Source organism: Phaseolus vulgaris, chromosome 2 (assembly GCF_051622355.1).
Source record: "Phaseolus vulgaris cultivar YP4 chromosome 2, ASM5162235v1, whole genome shotgun sequence".
In the NCBI taxonomy this organism is placed as follows: Eukaryota; Viridiplantae; Streptophyta; class Magnoliopsida; order Fabales; family Fabaceae; genus Phaseolus; species Phaseolus vulgaris.
The window spans coordinates 35,821,756-35,845,093 of record NC_143499.1 but is presented as its reverse complement, the minus strand read 5'-3'; the positions used below and the strand labels follow the sequence as shown (position 1 = coordinate 35,845,093).

The 23,338-nt window shown below is 31.2% G+C and overlaps 2 protein-coding genes and 1 pseudogene across 5 annotated transcripts; all 3 read right to left on the bottom strand.

Annotated features, from left to right (window-relative positions):
- Positions 1-1,041: 1,041 nt before the first annotated feature.
- Positions 1,042-8,216, bottom strand: LOC137811715 (glycerol-3-phosphate acyltransferase 9). Of its 4 annotated transcripts, none has more exons than XM_068613551.2 (13): positions 8,045-8,141; positions 7,735-7,938; positions 7,537-7,594; positions 6,510-6,628; positions 5,906-6,005; positions 5,003-5,098; positions 4,806-4,902; positions 2,883-2,970; positions 2,716-2,812; positions 2,458-2,543; positions 2,239-2,358; positions 2,055-2,153; positions 1,042-1,465 (listed from the first exon to the last, which is right to left on the bottom strand). In XM_068613551.2, the coding sequence occupies exons 2-13, from the start codon at positions 7,854-7,856 to the stop codon at positions 1,417-1,419; spliced, it is 1,131 nt and encodes a 376-aa protein (XP_068469652.1). In that variant the 5' UTR covers positions 7,857-7,938; positions 8,045-8,141; the 3' UTR covers positions 1,042-1,416. The 4 variants fall into 4 exon arrangements, with proteins under 4 accessions (XP_068469652.1, XP_068469651.1, XP_090154820.1 ...); XM_068613550.2 differs by having other exon boundaries at positions 1,072-1,465; positions 7,735-7,912; positions 8,045-8,213; XM_090298694.1 differs by having other exon boundaries at positions 1,078-1,465; positions 7,486-7,594; positions 7,735-7,912; positions 8,045-8,164.
- A 1,032-nt stretch (positions 8,217-9,248) lies between these two features.
- LOC137809848 (putative CCR4-associated factor 1 homolog 11 pseudogene) lies at positions 9,249-10,093 on the bottom strand (annotated as a pseudogene).
- An 11,335-nt stretch (positions 10,094-21,428) lies between these two features.
- On the bottom strand, positions 21,429-22,280 carry LOC137809849 (putative CCR4-associated factor 1 homolog 11). Its single transcript, XM_068610914.2, has one exon. The coding sequence runs from the start codon at positions 22,278-22,280 to the stop codon at positions 21,429-21,431; it is 852 nt and encodes a 283-aa protein (XP_068467015.1).
- Between the last annotated feature and the right edge of the window lie 1,058 nt (positions 22,281-23,338).

The window sequence follows — 23,338 nt, the reverse complement described above, 5'->3', positions numbered from 1 at the left end:
ATTGTATAATCCAAAAGGGGTAAAATATTTTTTTTTTATCTTTATTGGACGGAGAAGAAATGTATGGAGATGAGGAAAAATTTAGGCAAAATGTGTCAAACATCCTATTCTAATATCTTCGAGAATTTTTTTCTTCATGATCTTTGATCCTCTTGAAATCTTCTTTAAAACAAACAAGTTTTTGATATTTGATAACTTATTTATTTACCTAATTCCTTTCTAATGTGAAAGCTAGTGAATCAAACAAGATTTTGATATATGATAACTTATTTACTTTCCCAATCCTTTCTAATGCGAAAGCCAATGAAACACCTTAAAAATTAAACTCTAATTTAACCGTAAAATCTAAAAAGTTAAAAAGTATATAAAATTTAAACATCCATAAATTTTAAAATGTTTAAAAAATTTATTGACAAATTATTTATAATTATCTTAGCCATACACTAATTATTGCATCATTAAAAATAACTATAAATAAAACAATTTCATTTCCTGTAAAAAAAAAATCAGTGTATTTTTTCTTAAGTGAAGTCTCTATTCTTGATAATAGTTTTCCTGTCCCACAACTTCACTGTTACATGAACTCTAAACATGATTTTTCTTATACACTCCTGTGTAGCATATGTATGACTTACCTATTACGGGAATAAAAAAAATGTTTTACCTATTTCAGAAATCTCTCACCTACACATTACACCAATTTAGAAAAAAAAAACGAACTATTTATATATGAAGTTACTTAATTTGACATGGAAAAAATAAGATAGGTGTCATATTTTAATTGGATAACAGTAAACACAATACCCATTCTACTACGTAAGTTTTTCCCTAAAAAAATCTCTTGATACACAAATTCAAAACAACTACGAAGCATCGAAAAATTATCTTACTTGGATTGTAAGGTGGGTTGTTATTTTACGTCATAATAATTTATTATTACAGAAGATAAAATTTAAAGTGTATTGTTTAAAAATTAATACATGCAGTATAATTAAAACTTTTTTTTTCTATTAATCCATAAAATTTAATCTAAAGAGCATTAGCTTCGGAAAAGTTTAGTATTCGGAGACGTTTTTTAATTAATATTACTATTCATAGCCAGTGTTTAGTGTAGAGCAGTTCTAGCTTACACAGTTGTAGGAACGAATTGGATGAGTCAGTTTGCACTAGTTATCAAGGGCCTGCAACAGTAGGATTGGATAGGCATGTCGAGATTCAAATTACCTTCACTGCAAAAGGTTTTCATAGCTAAACTAGTTCCTGTCAGTTTGTCCGTAACAGAGTGCAACAAATCATGGGAAAGTCTATGAGGTAACTTCATGTAAGATCGACATGCATAAATAAATAAACAAAATGCAAGTAGAATAGAAAAAAGGGCAGGAGAAAGCCCTTGCTGAAAAGGTAAAATGGTATACGTTATTTTTCCTCTAAGCGCCGCAGCACAGACTGAGCAAAGTTTTGTTGCCTACAAATGATTATGAGAATGACAGAGGTTAACATGATTTAAATTTCTCAAGAATGGGAAATGTGTGAACAGATCTAACAAGTTATGACAGGTTGGTACAAGCAAATTCAAGGAGACAGTTAATAACAAAACTCAGAAGAAAGTTTAAATTTTAATAAAATATATAACATATTCTGTATGGAAAAGTACATACATGAAGTGCTGCCAACGACACAAGTTTCATGTGTAGCCTAGGTTGCGAGTCATTTATGGAAAGACATGTTTCATTATTACACAAATGTCACTTAGTTTTCACTTCTCAAATATTAGATAAATTATGCTCCCATCCCCAGTACCCTCCTTTTAATCTTAAAAGGTAACCAGCCTTTTTCCATAGAGAATAATGTGTTACACTTTAGTCTATTTTAACTTGATCAAACTTCTTGAGAACATCTTCTCTCTCCCTCTTTGATTCTCACATGCATCATTGCTAGCTAATTATAAAGCTCTACTATAGACTGCTGGACTTGAAACAAAATTAACTGACATGCATAGTTCTAATCATAAAACCTTGGCGACAAAGACTTGAGAAATGAGAAATTTAACTTACTTGCTTTCTCTGTGTTTTGGACTAGGGCGAGAATACTTCAAATATCCATCCCAAGGAACCATTTTAAGCCCAGCACGATGTGAGATTATGGCTCTCACCCTATACCATTGGAATGATATATACTGTTTTAATTCCTTGCAGCTAAACATAGTGGTTCATACAATAGGGAACAAAGGTCTTTTACCTCTCTGCAAATTCAATGGATGTCTCTCCTGGCTTCAAGTTTTGTGGCTCCAAGTACCAAACATCACAAACTACAGCCCAAGATGTCATTAATTGCAAGAGATGAGTGGTGAATGATTGTCTGAAAGTGTAACAGATACAGAAACTCTTATCCAGCAATAAAAGAAAACATGAATGAATAGAAACAGAAATAATTATCATGTAAAAAGCAACTTCTTACTGTCGACTATTCCAAAAAGCATCTACGAAAATTTTATTGTACTTGATTGCAACTGGGCAAACTGTGCAGCCAAGTTCAAATGCACCCTAAACATCATTAAAATTAGAAGAGACTTCAATTATATTTAGAACTTTCAGACTACAAGAATTAGAATACAAGTGGATGGAGACAAAACTAAAGAGGAAAAGGAAAGCCTATTGTATAAGTAAAAGTGTAAAACTAGGCATTTCACATTCAGTGCAATTGCAAAGCCTGTACCTTCTTAAACATGACAGTATAGTGATTATTTACACAAGTTCCTTCAGGAAATATAAGAAGAGGGTTATTGTTAGCTCCCTGGACATGTTCCCTCAATCTGAAATATGAAAAATTGCGTAAGAATAAGATTTTAGATATACTCTCCCAACATTTTCAATTATACTTACTTCCTTGCCACAATTTCTCGATCCTTCGCCTCTGTACGATTGAACCAGATACACCCTACACTCTCTAAAATAGTGCTCTGCAATAATCCTGTGATTGAAATTCAGAAATGCATCAGGCATAACTTGTGAAGTGCTCATCGAACTTGAAGGAAAGTAGATCTGGATGAATAGATAATTTAGTAACAAATGTACAGTGTACTACCATAGAAAGATGCAGTAGCACCTAGCATGATTAATTTGGTTGAGCGTGAGAAAATCTAAGGACGACGTAGAGTTAAAGTAGATAAAATGGAAGATAATCTGATTATAAGTGAATCCATGTGCATGTAGCTGACCCCGCGTGGGTTTGTTTAACCTTTTAAAAGAAAATGATGTTTAAAATGAAAAGATCTTCCCTGTCAACTAGTAATTTTCTCAACAATTTCCACCTACAACTCTAAGGTCGGAGCTCTAACAAATAGGAACTTAGGTATTATGGGTGTTTGAGTCCCACATTATGTAATAAGGAATGCTCGGGTGGATGTATTTAAGCGCTTGAGTCTTCTTTCTTAGTAGCTAGCGTTTTGAGGGTGGATTCCTCAAGTGTTTAGGGTACTTACCAATTGGTTGTTGATCTTTTTGAAAGGGCTGATTTCTTCTTCCTCCTTAACCACTAGAGAGGAGGCCTAGACTCTCCCACAACAATCTGACTTCCCTCTCAAATCACAAGATAAAAATCTCCTTCCTAATCCCTTTTCCTATTTACAGGCAACATGTCTTGTTTCTCCAATTATCTCAGCCCCCCACAACAAAACTCTATTTATTTCTACTACTAACTATGGGGGTTACCTATCCATTATTACTAGTCGCTATCAACTGAGTAGTTTTCGGAAGGTCTGTCTGTACCCAACTTCCAATGACCACTACAAACCATCATCGAGCGAATGGGCAGATTAAGGTGGTAAAAAGATGTTCGGAGGTTAATTTGCATTGCTTGAGAGGTACAAAGCCAAGACAGTAGCCATTGCATTTAGCTCAGGCTGAATTTTGGTTCAATACTAGTTACTAAGATGTCTCATTTCCGATCCTTGTATGGGCAAGACCATCCTCCTTTATTGTTGAAAGCAAACCACAATTCCTTCCAAAGTTAAGGAAGTCAATCAGCAGCAAGACACCTTGGAGATTAACTTCACCTCAAGCACAAGGCCAAATGAAAGGTATGCTAACAAGACACCTTGGAGATTAACCTCACCTTTCCTCCTCAATTCCATCCTGGGGACAATGTGTCACTTAGCGCTGGGGTACTATTGATAGAGTATGGCCCCCCAATATCTAAGGTCTATGAAAAGAGAACTGAGAGAAAGAGTTAGAAGGGCATCCCATGTAACTAAATTAATGTTTAGATAGTTTGTTATGTTCCTAACTAGAAGGCAGTTAGTACGAGCTAGATTACCAGGGTATATAGAAAATACGATCGGAAAGTAAGGGCCAGGATAATGTGGGCATCAGCTTGGCAGGGGTCAGGTTCCTAAAAATGCATGCGCATTCTGTTTTCTGTAACTACTAGTGAATAACAAATCTCTCGTTTTTCTGTTATATCAATCTATCTCTTATTTTGCTACACTCTACTACCAGCTCTATCAGTATACATCCTTAATTAATCTGAAGGGTCATTTGAACCTAAGTTTTTTTATTCTTGCACATTACGAATATTATTCACATTCTCTGAATTCAAAACAAACTTTCATTATGATAAGATTTAAAAAATATAAAGGAGATAGCTTATAAGAAGTGCAGAATTGTGTTAGCACCATTGTTCTTTAAAAAGCTGATTCACCCAGATACGGTGTGCCACAAGCAAATATAGAAATAAAAAGCTGTTTTGATGATAATGACAAGGCTCATTGTGTATCTAAAGGCAACATAATAGTACTATACACTAACCAACCCATCCAGGATGCTTCTGCATAATAACAGCAAATGCAGTCATCTGTTCTAAGATAATGAAATCAATCATGGAAGTATGATTGGCCACAAAAACCTGTTCAATAAAGGGAAATCCAGATTATCAATAAATAACATTCATATTTTGCTGGATATGCGAATAAAAAAACGGAAGAACCAATATACATCAGACAAACCTGTTTTGGTCGCACACTGGGCCTTGGCCCATGGTACTTGACAACCCCAGTCCAAGATGCAACAAAGAAACTGCACATCATCTCCACCAAACACCTCTGAAAGAAACGAGAATTCAGCAATTTAGAGTTAATTGATTTGATACACAGCACGTTAGTAGTAAATTTAAGTTGCTATCCGCCAAAAGGAATGAAAATAGAAAGAGTAAGATAGAAGTTGCATTCATGTTATGCCTTGATCTCAGCTGCATACAATATCTTAGAGTAAACAGGTATTTAAAATTAAAGGAAAAAAGTAAATTATGTCCTCCAGAAAATGGCCAAAATTTGTTTCATTGACCTACTAGGTTGACAACTAATTAGATTTAAAAAATCAGCTTCCACGTAAAAAATCCTTTTTTAACTCAGACAGTAAAATTAACAAAAAATAAAAGATAAAGCATATGGAACAAAAACATGATTTTCATGATCGATGAGGCAACTTTAATTGAAGCCAGACAATAGGTGTTTAAAATGAAAACCAGACGAAGTGAAGGCTTACTGAAACACTAAAATAAAAGTGGCCTATGAGCTGTAGCTCAATTGACACCAAGTCTCAAACCTCTATCCTAGTAATAATAAAAATAATAATAAAAAAATATAAACAATATGTAGAACACAAAATAATACCAAATATTTGGACCTTGACAACTGACAAATAGGATTTCATTCATAAAGTTGAGGCCCGGCCCCTCTTTTACTTTTTATGGACAGAGTTCACACTTCAGAGATGTCTTAAAATTTCAATATGGCGTTGGTTATAAAAGCCATTGAATGCAGTCTTTCCAGTGTGCAAAACAGAGAAACAGAAATCTGTGTCAAAAATTTTCTACTGGACATAATAGCAAGACTAATATGAATTGATACCTCAATCTTTTTCCTCAAATCATCGTTTCCTTTTAGGAGGCAGTGCACTGGAATGAAGAATGAAAGAAATATAATCCATCCTAATGTCAACACTAGAATTCTGCAGAGTCAAACAGGACACATCATATAGCCAGAAAAAGATTATTGAGAACTGAGGCATTAACATGAGAAGCATAAAAGAGAAACTAATAGGCCAAACACAAACATCATGTTTGAAGTCACAAAATTTGAAAATTAATTTGATTTATAATTTTTTTTTTCTGAAAGGAATTGCTTTGATTTTGAAATCTTTGTGATTTAGTTGTGCACATGCAAAAGTCTGCTCATAATTTCATGAGACATGGGAATCAATTTTTAAATCAAATTGGTTTTATTTTTTTGTTATCCCCAAAGGCAGGGAGACAAAAATTAAATTTAATTAAATCTTAAGTTCGAATCATATCCTAATAGACTTTTCCTAAAATGCGTCCAGTCTCGATGCATCGTACAAGCAAATGTAGCATTGAAAATTAGCTTGGAAAACCATAGGATTGAATGATTTCCAAAGTACTAGTGCATCATCATGCGTAACATGTAAGTATATAAAGAAAAGGAATAGCCTAACCTAATAGGGAAAATAATCAAATATCGAATCACAAGTCCACAGCACCACAAAGGAAACAAATAAACGTTCCAGTTCCAAGGTTCTGGAGGATTTGATTTGAAGCACCTTGTGAATGAATCCTATCCAACATAAAATTCAGTGAGTAACCAAAATGAGAGTGATATTTCAAGAAAAAATGACATGTGTGATGGCTTCAGGCTTGGACATATAATCTGAGAATTACACAGAAATATAAATATACAAGACAAGAAATCACAGTTCCTCTCTGCTGGATTTCACCTGGAAATGGGAATTTTGGGATCAGTATGAAATTGCAGATCATACTAGCTGGTCTGTAGGATCTCTGGTCCGGTTTCGTGACCCAGGATGAAAAACAAAACCTGTCTTATTCCCTCATTGGTGGACTCCTCTCTGCCTAATAGTAACCCTTCTTTGCACTCTCTAACCTATCCAGCTCCCTCACTTTGCGCTCTGGCCTCTGCCTTGTGTTTATGCACTTAGAATTCTGCCTTCATTGACTATATTGTTCTGCATACTCTGTTGTTGGTAGTGGGCAGTTCTCTTTCAATTTTATTTGTGATTTGTTCTTTCAGTTATGCTATCAAAAAAATCATGTTATGATATATTATGGGCTGGCTATATGTTAAGAATTCTGAACTATAGTTAAATATCGTGATTTAGATGTCATTTTTGTTATCTAAGTTATTTTCTATGCATATGTATCTATTGACAGTATAGTTTTATGTTGTAGCTAGGAACTTAGTATACATGTTATGATCCTGCAACTTACGATCATCCATCCCCTTCCGGATTCTTGGTAGGATCTCAATTTTGACAACATTGGGAGACGATCTATTGCATTGCAGCAGGCCAAGATTTAGTTTTAGAAAATGTTGAACACATCATGTTTGCCGTTAAATTCTCTCCATAACTATTCCATCATCAGCAATTTTCCAAAAGATAATAATTGACATACCAAAACCAAAAGGCAGAAGAACAGCATATGAAGACAAGGTCAAAACCTCACATCTACAATGGCACCTGCTGCCTCAGACAGACTAGGTGAAATATCGATCAAATCACACCTGAAATGACAACTTAATTCAGAACATAATCATCATGCAAACAGAAAACTACTCCATTTTCATTGCCCCTTATCTTGGAGAATCTAAGCAACAGTTAAAGCAAGACAAGAAAATGAAAAAAAAACAGCGGAGACACTTACAGGCGGAGCTTCCCTTGCCGTTCATGTTGAACACTGGATCCAGAGGGTAGGTAATCCTCAATGTTGGGCCGATCAAGGTCCAATTCAGAACTCGACGATTTGAGTTTCGCAGTCCTATTCATCTTTGTTACGCTACCACAACAACCAAAATTGCGTGACTAAAGTAGACCTTTAGATCCTGAAACACGCATGGTGAAAAAATAACTGATTCAATAAAATGTTCAAAGAGTTAGTCAACAAATTTCACCATAATTCTATAATTTAATTCCATCAAACAGCTTCCATGCAATGAAGTAAAAAAGAAGAAAACCTTAATGTAGGAGATGGCATTGGGAGGAAATCCCGAGAAAGAGAGAAAAAAGTGATGAGAGAGAAAGAGCTCACGATCTAGGGAATAGAAAAGGGATGGGAGATTGCAGAAACTAACTCTAACCAGATGATGGAACCAAGAGTGTCATGAGCATGGCTGACTGTAATTTCCGGGATGAATTAAGGGTAATTTTGTCCTAACCAAATACCATGTCATTCGAAGTCGTTGGGCGAACATTCCTACAGCGCGCGTAACTAATTTTTTAAGTTTTTTTTTTATATCTCTTTTCCTATACAATTTTGCAATTTAGTTACTTTTTATTTCTCTTCCTTTCTCTTCTTTCAAAACTTTCTTTTCCATAAAATATCAATATTTTTTTAAGAAAAATATATATAATTTAAATAAAATAATTCTTTTATTTAATATTATTTAAAAAATAAGAAAATAATTATAAATTAAATCATTAAACCTTACAAATTATTTCTAATTAATTATAATAGAATAATTTAACATATAAATACTTTAATTTATTTAATTAAATATATTAATTGTCAATTAGAAATTTAAAATTATATATAATTAAATATGATTTAATATATATATATATATATATATATATATATATATAATTAAAAAAAATGACAGACCAAAATCAAACTATTAAATTATATCAAGTGAGTTTTTTTGTTTTATTTTTAATTATAACTGTAAATCACACTAAAAGGAGCCCTATTGTCCCATCTACTTATTATTAGATAACATTTATTTAAGAATGCAAAATAAATAAGTTTTCATTATAATAATTTATTCCATCACAACATAAATATTACTGGATTCATAAGAAAATGTTAAGCATTACAATATTGTTTTTGTTATATGATTTGTTTGATTGAAATTAATTTTTTAATATAAATCTTAATAAATTTATGGACTCATACATCTATTTATTCAATCTTAAATTGTTTGATTTTATTAATTATTATATAAAATGAAAATAAATAAAAAATACTAAACAAAATAGTACAATGATGAAGTCATCTAATTTGCAACTATTAATATTATGAAAGAAGAAACATAAGGGTGGAAAAAAAGAAGAGAGAAAGGTAGGATAAACTGAAGTGATATATATTATTGTAGAATTTGGAAATTACATTGTAGTGAAAAGAGAAGATAAGAAAAGTAGAAAGATGGTAAAAAGGGAAAATTAAGGCATCTCTAAACCATAAAGAACGCCTGCATGTTTTGACAAGTCAAACTTTATATGAAAATAGAGAGTTTTAATTTTATTAAAAACATGGAGAGTGACTAAGTTATCGGAGCCTGCATGATGACTTCTTCTGCCACTATTATCCAAACCTAGAGAGTCAGAAACTTTGTCTAAACCTTCGTGAAAGTTTGGACAAAATCTGATGAAATGTTTAACGTCGTATACTCTATATCCAAAGAAGAATTTGACCAGTTGAAGAAAGTCACACAAGTTTGTAGGTAGAAATGGTTGCATATAAAAAAAAGCGTTGGCTCAATATCTTCACCATGTACCCAAAATCATAGGTACTATGAAAAGCAATCCACTGAATATTATTGTTGCAGAGGAGTCCTGAGAACATCATCAACTCAGCAAATCGCATAATGCTCACTCCAAACTTTCGATTCTTGTCAAAATCTATGCCTTGACGTCGGAGGAGGGCGATGGAGTGAGGAGCATGAGTATGTTGTGTCACATCAAACTCACAGAAATTGAATTCCCAAATGAAGCGGTTGGAGGTTCCAAAGGTTGGAAGGTTGCCGTGGCCGTCTGAAAGGGTGAGGCCCACTTGAATGAGATGCATACTGTCCACGTTAGCTTTCATCACTGCGTAGTTATTTTGTGGTTGTCGGAATGCTGGATGCGACTGAAAGACGACGCCAGGGAACTCTGTATCCATTGAGATGAAAGGGTATAAGGCAATGACAAAACGAATCAATGACAGAACGAATCAACTCGAACTCCGATTCAAGGTTGTAAGACCACACTGATCTTGTCATCACAGAATCGCTAGGGTGAGTCATGCTGTTGTTGCTTTCTATTTTCATCTCTCTTTCTCTTCCGATATCTCTTTCCCTTCCAATCTCTCTTTCTCTTTCCTTAAAGAACAACAAAACAACTACATCAATCCTTCTCACTACACTACTTTTATAGTCCAATCAGACATAACTTATAAAAGATAATAAGATATAAATGATTTCTTTAATCTAATCTTATAATCACACTTATTATTTATTTATGATATGATTCAAGATATTAATTAAATATATCAAGATTGAGATTGCATTTTCCTTTATTGAAGTTTCTTAGATTTTAAAAAAATATAAGATTACGCTCTGAAATCTTATCTTCATTAAATTTTATCTTTTTAATACATATTTTAAGAGTTAATCATTTTAGAATCACATATCATTTATCTTTTCTATCTCAACGCACAATTAGATCTAATTATCTTATTTATTTTTGAGCGAGATATATTTAAAATGTAAATATTTATTTTCTGAGGAGATGATTATATATGTATATCATAAGTAACTTATCTATATTTTAGGAGATTGATATATTTAAATTGCATATCATTATTTTATCTATTTTACGTACATTTTTTTAGCTGATTTCTAAAACTATTCAAAAAAAAATAATCTATTAAAAAAAATAATAATCAATTATCTCAATTTTGATAATGTATATTTAATTAATATATGATATAATAATAAATTTAATTTTTCCGATTGTGTTTCTAAATTTAATAAATAACAATATAATTAATTACAAAATTGTAGTTATTTTTTTCAATTTTTTTTAATAAACTGTTTACAGTATGATCTTATATTTTTGATATTACTCTTCTATCACCTATAACAACTAGGCGATTTTATTTTTATATATTTATGATATAAAAGTTCATTAAAAACGTGATTAACTTTTTTAATAAAACCATTCATCAATTATAATTGTATTAAACTTGTAATTTAAATATAAAGTTTAACGATAAAACTAAAATGTAAAGGCATAAAATTTACCTTTCAATCATGAACTATATTCCACAAACAACATAAAGTGTACATTAAAAAAAAACACATTTTTTTAAGTTAAAACTAAAAATGACAGACATTTACAGCCTAAATTTCAATTTATTTAAAACTATTTATCTTGTCTAATACAAACTATATATAGTTATAAAATGAAAATACTGTACAAATTAATTTAATCAACATAAATTGGTCAGACGATATTTATTATAAAAAAATACATTGATTATTATGTATAATTTATACGTTTTACTTTTATCTGATAATTAAGTGGTAAAATGAGCAATTAAATATTTTTATTTGAAAATATTCTTTTGTTTTATCTTTATATCTATAGATTTATTCTTTTATCACAAATATCTTTATATCATTCTCAGTTTTTCAGTTAATAACTTACTTTAATTATTTTCATATATTACTTTTTGTTTTATAATTTTGAATGATGGGAATATAATTTATTTCTACTACATCACAATTTTATTTTATTTCAAGAATTATTGATTAGAATATATTAAAATTATATATAGTAACAATTTGTCTATTATTTTTGTAACACCCTAGAAAATATATTTAACCATTACAATACAAGTCCTATTGATTTCTATACAGACTTGAAGTTTTTCAATACATTCCTAATACATATACAAAGGTTTGGTGTCGGTTGCTCCCATTGATCCCTCTAAAATTTTATTCAGTTCTCTTTTTGTAAGACATTTGTATCTGTCAAACTCAGTTTTGGGAATCGTGTGGATTGCTGTGGTAAGGGAGATCTGGAATCATAGGAATAAGATCATTTTCAACGGTGGAGTGGTGGATCACTCTGAAATCTTTTCTATGGCCCAATTGAATGTTTGGTCTTGGGTTACATCTAAAGTTCCTGCTGCTCATTGATAAAAAAAAATAAAAAAAAGTTCCATACCATTTTCATCTTCAATATAATTCAAAATGCAATCCATAACATTCAAAATCCTATTTAACATTAAAAAAACAACACTTAAACACTAAGGGCTTGTTTGGTTCCAGGGGTGGTCCTGTTGGCGATGACGGAAGTCACAACATCACCCCATTTGGATCCATGAATTGTTGCGGGTGAGGATGGAAGGAAAGAGAAATGAGAGTGAATTTGGGTTCTCTCCAAAGATGAAGAGAAAGTTGAGCTGAAGAGAGGGAGTGCCACGTCATTCATAGTAAGTTACTTTGGTGTCCTTGCTTTTGTGCTGAACAGTGCCCCTGCATGCATGCCACATGAAAGCTTCAGATTCCTGACTTGGCTCAGGAATCGTTTGACCGTGTGTGAAACTGTGAAAGGTGAGTGAATGCAGTGGGTGAGGTAGGTGGGTGTGGAATGAAGCTGACTATATAACACGAAGCATGAAGGTGGTTCCTCCATTCACAGAAAAGCAAAGAAAGCGAGCCTTTAGAGAGTGTAGTGTAGTGTGGTTGGAGAGATTCGTAAGCCATCATAGTTTGTGTTAGGGGCTTGAGTTACGTATAGCTTGTTCATCTCACGTCCTGGGTTCATCTCTGTGGTTCATCTGGGTTCATCTGTGGGTTCGTCTGAGGTGAGAGCATGTCTTTGAATGGTGCATAATCGATTATGGCTGAATTAGAACTGGTCACATAATCGATTATGGTGAAGATAATCGATTAAGCAAAGTTAGTAATCGATTATCTGTAAAAAATTTCAACCCATAATCGATTATCTGAAGTGTGGAAAAAGGGTCATAATCGATTATTTATTGTCATAATCGATTATGCTTGATTTTTGCCTACTAACATAATCGATTATCTATGGATAATCGATTATCCTATGTATATAACTGAAGGGATAATCGATTATGTTCTAAATTTTTTGAAATTCTGTGTTTCTTATTTTGTTTTATGTGGTTTTCAGGCACTGGTGTTCGTCATCCTATCAATCATCTTATTGTGCTGTTCTTGCTTATCTTCAGGTTTTTAAATTTTTTTTATGTAAAGTTATGTTTTAGTTAATTATGTTAAAGAGTTAGTAAATTAATGTTGGTTGTAATATAATTTGTTTAGACTTTAGTTTAGTTAATTATGTTAAGGAGTTAGTAAATTAATTCTTTTATTTGATTTATTGTTTTAATTTTTGTAGATAGTTATAATTTTTCTAAGATTTAAAAAAATATTTATTTGTATGAAATGAATGATTTAGAGAATGGAAACAAAAATTTGTAAAGTTTAGGTTTTTGATTATAGTAAACATAAATTATTAATGTTATAATTAAATCAAATAAAAAATTATTGTAGTGATTAAAGAAAACTGAAAAAGTTTAGTTAAATATTGTTTATAAGAGAATAGATTTATTTATTTAAAATGATTGGACAAAAATTATTAATATTATCATTAAAAATATTAAAAAAAAATGTTTTAGTTATTTTTGTTATAAGATTTAATTGTTTATAAGAAAAAAATTAATGTTTTTAAAATGAATATTTTTACAATTGGAAATAGAAATTTGTAATTTGTGGGTTTTTTAAAAAGTAATTGATATTTTAGAAGTTGTATTTTTAATTGATATTTTAATAATAAATGTACAAAGTAATTATTTACTTAAAAATAAATTGTTTATAAAAAAGATTTACAAAATTTAATTTAGACATAATGGAATTCAAAATTTTAAAAATATTTTTATAGGGTTTTATTTTTGTAGATTTAACATAATTTATTAATGTTATAATTAAAAACATTATAAAAATGTTGTAGTAATTAAAAAAAACTGTCAAAGTTTTGAGTAGAAATATGATTTTGACTTAATTTTTTTTAATTTGTATTTCACATTAATTATTGGTGTTAGAATTAAATGTTATAGTAATTTAAAAAGTCAGAAAAATTTTACATAAGAAAAATTTTATTTGTAAATAATATTTTTACAAAATACAAATAAAATTTGTTAATGTTTAGTTAATATTTTTTGAGATTCTACATAAATTATTTGGTTTGTTTATATTTATTTGTTGTTTGATTAAATTATGTTATTGAATGATATAATACTTTTTATGAATTTTTTTATTAAAATTAATTAAAAGTACGTTTTAGGGTAACTCTATTGGTGTACTTTTACACCGATACGGTAACCGCATTCGGTATGAATTCGGAAAGAAATTATGACGAGGCAGAGATGATACACTTTGAGGAAACAGTTGCAATTTATGACGATCTTGTTGCGACGAACATGAATTTAATTTCACAAATCGAAGAACAAATAAAAAAAATAATGAAGGTGCATCAGTCATGATTCTTTGTATGATTGCTTTTGGATTGAAATTGTTACGCACGGTGCCTACTACAAGCAACTGTATCAGTGAGTCTGAACCACAAAAAGAGCGTCGCAGACAAAAATTGATGGAGTACTTGGTTCACACTGAACAATCTCGTCACATTATTCGCATGGGACCGAAAGCTTTCATTAAATTATGTGAACGAATACGGGGAACTAGACTTGTTAAAGATGCATATCGATCAACCGTGGAAGAACAAGTAGCGAAATTTCTACACATTATTGGGCATAATGTGAAGAATCGAAGTGTGTCATTCTTTTTCCATCGGTCTGGAGAAACAGTTTTCCGTCACTTTCATAATGTTTTGAGTGCAATTTTAAGGTTGGAGGGGGAATTCTTAATTCAACCAAATGGAACGGTTGTAGAACCACACATCCTTAACAACAGTCGATTTTTCCCCTATTTTAAGGTTTGTTGATAATAACATTACTTGAAATTATGTGTATTGTCTTCTTTAGTTTGTGTTTAATTAAAGTTATGAATTTTTGTTTACATTAGGATTGTTTAGGGGCCATAGATGGGAGTCATGTACGTGCTAAGGTTGCACGTGCTGATGCGCCTCGTTTTCGAGGGAGAAAAGATTGGCCAACCCAAAACATATTTGCAGCCTGTGACTTTGACATGAAGTTCACATATGTCTTAGCCGGTTGGGAAAGAATTGCCTCCGATTCAAGGATATTGAAAGATGCTTTGGTACGAGGCGATCCTTTGGTTATTCCAGAAGGTTAGTTATAGGGGATTGGGTGTGCAGAAAAATTAAAAGGTTGTAGTAGTATATACTAACCCAGCTTTCCACAATCTTTGTAGGAAAATACTATCTTGGTGATGCAGGTTTTATGTTAAAACGAAATATAATAACACCTTATCGCGGGGTGAGATACCATTTGAAAGAATATTCGCGAAGAGGGCCACAAAATGCAAAAGAGTTGTTTAATCGTCGACATTCATCACTTAGGAACGTAATTGAGAGAACCTTTGGGGTGCTTAAAAAACGTTTTCCAATTATAGCCAGTGGGACTGAGCCACATTATGATGTGGATACTATGACAAAAATTGTTTTAGTTTGTTGTATTCTGCATAACTTTCTATGCGGGATTGACAATGATGAGTCTCTGCTTGAAGAAGTAGATAATGAATTGTTATAACAAGATATCCAACCAAGCACCACCCATGCTCGTGAACATGATTACAGGATAGGATGTGATATTAGGGACGTTATAGCAAACGAAATGTGACAAGATTATGTAAACAATTAATTTCATGAAATAATATATTTTCTACCATTTTTCAATGTTTGTCATCCTAACTTTATTTAAGTTAATTAAATGGATCGCGGAAAAAATGTGGCTTCAAATTTATCAGGTTCTTATCGAGAGTTCACCAAGTGGACGACGAAGATGAACCTAATTTTGCTGAATGCAATGATTGACGAGGTACGAAAAGGGTGTAGAATTGTTGGTAGCTGGACCACTCTAGGATACACTAACATAGTTATGGCTTTAAATGAGGCTGGTTTATCGGGTATTAAGAAAAATAATGTGAAGAATCGGCAAAAAAGCCTGAAAGACATGTGGAGGGAAATCCATGATTTGTTTGGTGGATTGAGTGGTTTCGCATGGAACCAAACCACCAAACTTTTTGAAGCCGAGGACGAAGTTTGGAGTGAGCTGATTAAGGTACAATGATAAGTACTTTTTTACGTAACAATTACATTTAACTTCACATTTCGCATCATATACTAATATGTGAAATGTATGTAGGCCAAACCATCTGCAGCAAAATGGCGTTTCACGCCATTATGACCTTATGGAGGAGTTGTGGTCCAATGATAGAGCCACGGGAAGTCGGGTCAGGACAGCCCGTGACATCAATTCACCTCCTGACATGACCAATTTCAGTGTCAACCTTGGGGAGAATAATATGGATTATATCCCCGAACAACCGAACTTTGAGGAGGCAGATGACTACGTCCCACGATCACCTGCTCCTCAATTCCAATCTAGTGACACTCCTTCAGACACACCATCAAACACTCTTTCTATGCCATCTGCTGGCTCTGCGGGCACATCCTCATCCCGAGGATCAAAGAGAAAAGGCCCCACTATGGACGACATTGATGAACAATTTGCAATGTTGAATACTAATCTTCAACAATGCGTGTCATCAATGAAGGATGGAAATGAAAATGCCTCTCATTTGGTGAATATTGCTCGTGCACAGGCAACAACAGCTCAAGATATAGCTGCCGAAATTAGATGAAGAAACGACCTATATGCTGAGCATGTACACCACCATCGACGCCATGCCTCATACCAGTACTCAGAGTCTGATATTTGGGCAATGCTCGTGGAGCTAAGCATTCAAGATGAACAACTCATGGATCAATGCTATGAGTTTTTATGTGACCATCCCGGAAGAGTTAAGCAACTATTTGGGATGCCATATAAGCGTCGAATGACAAAATTGTTTGGATTTATGACTAGGCATTGATTTCATATCTCTGCGTGGGGGTTACCTTTAATTATTATTAATGTAATATTCGACTGTCTTTGTTAGTAGCTGGACATGTAATATTTGACTGTCTTTGTTAGTTATTGGACATGTAATATTCGACTGTCTTTGTTAGTTATTGGACATGTAATATTTTGCTTTGTGAACTTCTACTTTCATTAGCAATGTAATATTTTGCTTTCTGAACTTGCACTATTGCTTTATGATATTATGTTAACTTCTGATATTATGTTAACTTCTGTTTAGTTATTTATTGTAGTAATTGCATTATAGATGGCATCATCATCCCACAAACGTAACAGAACCCGTAAGGGTAAATCTCCAGCAGAAGATGTTGACGTTCCTCCTCCACCAACGAGGATTCCAGAAGTTCTTGATTATTCAAGATACTTCAGTACCAGGCGTCAAATGGTGGTTTTTGAAAAGAACTTTCACGCAAGAGCAGTATTACCACCAAAAGTGATGCATACTCCATTTTTTGCTGGTCCAGGATTTGAATACCAAAATCTTCTGAATTGGCAAGGTTTACAACCTTTCCTTGGAATTAATCTTCCGTATTATGAGGATTTGGTAAGATTATTTTATACAAATGCAAAATTCACACCTGTTGGTCACCTTGCCATTGAGATTTGCGGAAAAATGATACACATTAAAGAAAAAGATTGGATGACCATTGCTCATCTACAGTATGATGGTCTTAAGTTAACCTCTGGGACGATCCCTGAGGAACTGAATTTTGATCGAGGTCTAGCATTATCGTCCATGATTCGTGAAGATGTTGAAGGTGAAAATCTAAAAAATGTCGGTAGTCTGAAAATGAACGACGGACTATTGCATTACACATGGGTGCATATCTTGTGCCCTCGAGGAAGCAACTATGCACAACTACTGAATGAAGATATTTTCATGATGTGGTTAATCAAGAATAATGTACGCACTAATTGGCCTCATTACATCATGCAACACATCATCAAATGTCAGGATAACAAGATGCCTCTCCCATATGCAAATTTGATAACGAGGATCTTGCAGGTGTATGGCTTCGACTTGTCGAATGAACAAGCAATAATGCTAGGCTGGAATCATTACTTTGGCAAAAAAAGTATGACAAAATTAAATATATTCCAGGTCAATGGCATATGGCAACTTGGTAGACCTCACCATGCACACGAAGAAGATGATGAAGAAGATGATGAAGAGGATGAATTGTCAGCACAAGATGTTGAAGGTGGTTAACCTAAGGAGGCAAACCCCACTCAAAGGGAATTATTAACTCAAATTTTGTTCGGCATACAAAACATGAATACCCGAATTGACAGGGTTGATCAAAGGATGGACAGAATTGAGGATACTCTGAGTGACATTCGACGTCATCAAGGCCATTGAGTGTTTTATCATTATGTTATTATCATTGTTATTTTTATTTCTAATTTTCATGTTGAACATTAATGAATTGTTATTGTTATTTTTGACGTTGACATTGTTATTGCTATTGTTAAGGTTTTATGCTACTTTTCATGCTACTTATTTACATAATCATATTGTTTTTAATGCAACTTTTTTACCATCTTATTACTTCAACACCATTGCTTAAGTGTCATTCAATGTCTGCGTATCATAACACGTTGTCATCTAGTTGTACTGGTTGTAGTGTGCAAAAACGTTGTGCTTTTACCCATGCTACTGAGAGCACAAGTGCCTTCGTTGCTCCTATTTGTGATTGTGGACAATTTGCTGTTTTGAGAATAGCGACAACACAAAAAAATGCTGGAAATTTTTTTTGGGGCTGTCCCAACTACAAGGTAAAATTTATTCAATTAGGTTTGAAACAAACTTAAGAATGTTATGTTAAACTTATTCATTATTCAATTTTATTGTTTTCTTCAAAACAGATTAGAAGTGGCATGGTTCTAGGCTGTAATTTTTTCAAATGGTGCATTGAAGACGTTGCCGATGAAAAAGATGAAATTATTATCATACAACGGAATAAGATATGTCTTCTAGAAAACCGTTTGAAGGTCTCCACAAGAAGGATTCAAATGTTATTACTGGGAATGTCTTTTCTTTTTCTAATTAACATTATTATGTTCTTCATGTAATGACTTTATATTATATATTTTGACACCTACTTAATATTCATGTTATATTTTAAATTTATATTTTCTTTTTAAAATTTATTAATTTTGCTATTCATAATAATGAAAAATATTATTAAAATTAATTTTATATATATTTGTATATATATAACATAACATAATTTAAAAAATCATTTATAACATTAAAATGATGTACATAAATTAACTTAAATAAAAAATAATTCTTAATTAATAAAATGTTAAATAATATAATTATACTTTAATTTTAAATTATAATTAACTAAAATATGAAATAGGATTAATTATTATTTATTCTTTTTTTATATACAAGGGTAAAATTGTAATCTCACAAACTTTACTATTCAAAATAATTTATAATATTCTTACAACTATCACATCACTCACAATTTTCAATAAACTTTCCTCACACATCCACTCTAACATACCCCAATCCAAACAACCTCAACTTTCTTCACACTTCCACTCCCACTCACCCTCAACTTTCCACTCCCCCACACCCTCTAATCCAAACACACCCGAAACCATCAAAATCTAATATTTTTACCAGTTTAAACAGTATATATATAAACAAACAACATCTATGCATCCAAATCTTCTAACCTAGGATACTATTAAAAATTAAAGTTAGCTTCTCTTAACTTAAATTTCTTATTCTGATGAAAATTCTACCCAAACTTTAGGGACCTATAGCAATTTATTCAAATACTACTAAATTTTAGTATGAGCTTAATCAAGTTGAGAGAAACATTTTTCTCAACGGACCCCACTAAAATTGAAGACTAAATCGTAGAGAAAGATAGAGAATAAGAGATATTTAGAGTAAAAATGAACTTACTTTATTTGAAAATCTGATCAAGAGTAGAAATGCATCGTGACTCCTCAACTATAACATGACATGATCAGATTTTGAAATAAATGAGGTATGGAAAAAAAAATGAAGAGAGAAAGAAGAGAAAAAAAAGTTGAAAGAGAGATGGAGAAAATAAAAAAAAAAATTGAGAGAGAAAAAAGATGGTGGGGTGGCTGTATTTTTTTTTTTACGTCCGTTACAATTTTTGCACTCCATAAGTCAAAACTAATATACAATAAGTTTTTTTTATGATACACTAAATACGTTTTGCTATTAATCAAATCGAATAATAAGAAAACATTAAATTAAGTTTTAAATTGCGATCCTATTAACTTATGTTAATACAACTCTAAGGCAAAACAGAAAATTAATTGTAACAAAATAATTAAAAGAAAATAAAATTATTTTTATTTTTAATATAATAAATATCTTGTTAATATTGGTTTAATTGATAGTATGAGAGTTTGTGTAATGTTTAACACTAACAAAATTGACTTACAGATCTAATACACAATTTTTTTTTAAAAATAAAAATTTAAAAAATATAAAATAATAACGTGGATTAAACGGACACTAAATAAAATAAAAAAAGTTAACCTGAATCAAGAGAATTTTAAATTATATGAACTATAATAAAGTGAAATGACAAAAATACTCTAAATTAAAATAGGGGTGAGGATAAAAATATTTTTGGAACCTTTTTTCCGACCACATTTCTGAATTTGGATTTTTAGAACACTTTTCTCAATTTCATAAATTCTTTTTCGGAATGCATTTTTAGATTTTGTATTCATCTAAATATTTTTCCTTTTTCAGGATGATATGATTATAAGTAAATCATAACTAATTATCTATTTTAGCATATCTATATATATATATATATATAAATTTAAAATAATTATTTTATTTATTTTATCTTACATTTTTTTGTCAATTTTAAAATCTAAAACCAATCTTTATCCAATAAAAGAACACTTTTATATTAAAATATTACTGAATAATATTAAATTATACTAGGTGAGTTGTTTGTTTTATTTTTAATTATAACTTTAAATCACACTAAAACGAGTCCTATTCTCCCGTCTACTTATTATTAGATACCATTTATTTAGAAATGCAAAATAAATAAGTTTTCATTATATTAATTTATTCCATCACAATATAAATATTACTGAAGAAAATGTTAAGCATTACAATATTGTTTTTGTTATATTATTTGTTTGATTGAAATTAATTTTTTAATATAAATCCTAATAAATTTATGGAATCATACATCTATTTATTCAATCTTAAATTGTTTGATTTTGTTAATTATTATATAAAATCAAAATAAAATAAAAAATACTAAACAAAAGAATAGTACAATGACGAAGTCATCTAATTTGCAACTATTAGTATTATGAAAAAAGAAACATGAGGGTGGAAAAAAAGAAGAGAGAAAGGTAGGATAAACTGAAGTGATATATATTATAGTAGAATTTAGAAATTACATTGTACTGAAAAGAGAAGATAAGAGAAGTAGAAAGATGGTAAAAAGAGAAAATTAAGGCATCTCTAAACCATAGAGAACGTCTGCATGTTTTGATAAGTCAAACTTTGTATGAAAATAGAGAGTTTTAATTTTATTAAAAACATGGAGAGTGACTAAGCTATCAGAGCCTGCATGATGACTTCTTCTGCCACTATTATCCAAACCTAGAAAGTCAGAAACTTTGTCTAAACCGCCGTGAAGGTTTGGACAAAATCTGATGAGGTGTTTAACGTCGTATACTCTGTATCCAAAGAAGTATTTAACCAGTTGAAGAAAGTCACACAAGTTTGTAGGTAGAAATGATTGCATATAAAAAAAGCGTTGGCTCAATATCTTCACCATGTACCCAAAATCATAGGTACTATGAAAAGCAATCCACTGAATATTATTGTTGCAAAGGAGTCCTGAGAACATCATCAACTCAGCAAATCGCACAATGCTCACTCCAAACTTTCGATTCCTGTCAAAATCCATGCCTTGACGTCGGAGGAGGGCGATGGAGTGAGGAGCATGAGGATGTTGTGTCACATCAAACTCGCAGAAATTGAATTCCCAAATGAAGCGGTTGGAGGTTCCAAAGGTTGGAAGGTTGCCGTGGCCGTCTGAAAGGGTGAGACCCACTTGAATGAGGTGCATACTGTCCACGTTAGCTTTCATCACTGCGTAGTTATTTTGTGGTTGTCGGAATACTGGATGCGACTGGAAGACGACACCGGGGAACTCTGTGTCCATAGAGATGAAATGGTATAAGGAAATGATAGAACGAATCAACTCAAACTCCGATTCAAGATTGTAAGACCACACTGATCTTGTCATCACAGAACCAGGAGGAAGAGTCATGTTGTTGTTGCTTTCTCTTTCCATCTCTTTTTCTCTTCCAATCTCTCTTCCGATACATCAGTCATTCTCACTACACTACTTTTATAGCCCAATCACACCTAGCTTACAAAAGATAATAAGATATAATTAGTTTATTCAATCTAATCTTATAATCACATTATTTATTTATCTCAAGATATTAATTAAATATATCAAGATTTGAGATTGAATATTTCAATGTTTTAGAGTTTCTTAGATTTAAAAAGAAAAATATATAAGATTACACTCTCAAATCTTATCTTATTTATTTTTGAGCCGGATATATTTAAAATGTAAATATTTATTTTCTCTTTTTGAGGATATGATTATATACATAAATCATAAGTAACTTATCTATTTCAGGAGATTGATATATTAAAATAGCATATCATTATTTTATCTGTTTTACGTTCCTTTTGTAGTTGATTTCTAAAACTATTAAAAAAGAATCTATTAAGAAAAATAATAATCAATTATCTCTTTGATAATGTATATTTAATTAATTATATGATATAATAATAAATTTATTTTTTCCGATTGTGTTTCTAAATATAATAAATAAAAATATAATTAATTACAAAATTGTAATTATTATTTTTTCAATTTTTTTAATAAACACTAAAAAAAATCATGAAATAAAAATCAATTTTAAAAATAAAAAATAATTAATTTACATGCTATTTTAGAAACTAAAAAAAATTGATTTTTAAATTAATTTATATTATTTTTAAATAATTTTTAAATTGATATCTAATTAACTATCAAATATTTTGTTATCAAATTTAAAATTTAGATAATTAGTAATTAAATAAGTAACTAGTTCATCAACCTTCTTTCTTTTAACTTTACATCCTTTTGTTTTCCTTCTTTCGAAAACAACATTTAAAAAAACACATTTTTTAAGTTAAAACTAAAAATTACTGACAATTACAGCCTAAATTTCAATTTCTTTAAAACTATTTATTTTGTCCAATACAAACTACATTTATAAAATGAAAATACTGTACAAAATTAATTTAATCTACATAAATTGTTTATCCGATATTTATTTTATGTTTATTGAA

Coding starts and splice junctions, on each gene's coding strand:
- LOC137811715 (XM_068613552.2), bottom strand. CDS start 7,856: ATGAATAGGACTGCGAAACTCAAATCGTCGAGTTCTGAATTGGACCTT. Junction 7,595..7,734: donor CGGCAAGGGAAGCTCCGCCT/GTAAGTGTCTCC, acceptor TTGTCATTTCAG/GTGTGATTTGATCGATATTT. Junction 4,903..5,002: donor CCAGTGTGCGACCAAAACAG/GTTTGTCTGATG, acceptor TTTATTGAACAG/GTTTTTGTGGCCAATCATAC.
- LOC137809849 (XM_068610914.2), bottom strand. CDS start 22,280: ATGGAAAGAGAAAGCAACAACAACATGACTCTTCCTCCTGGTTCTGTG.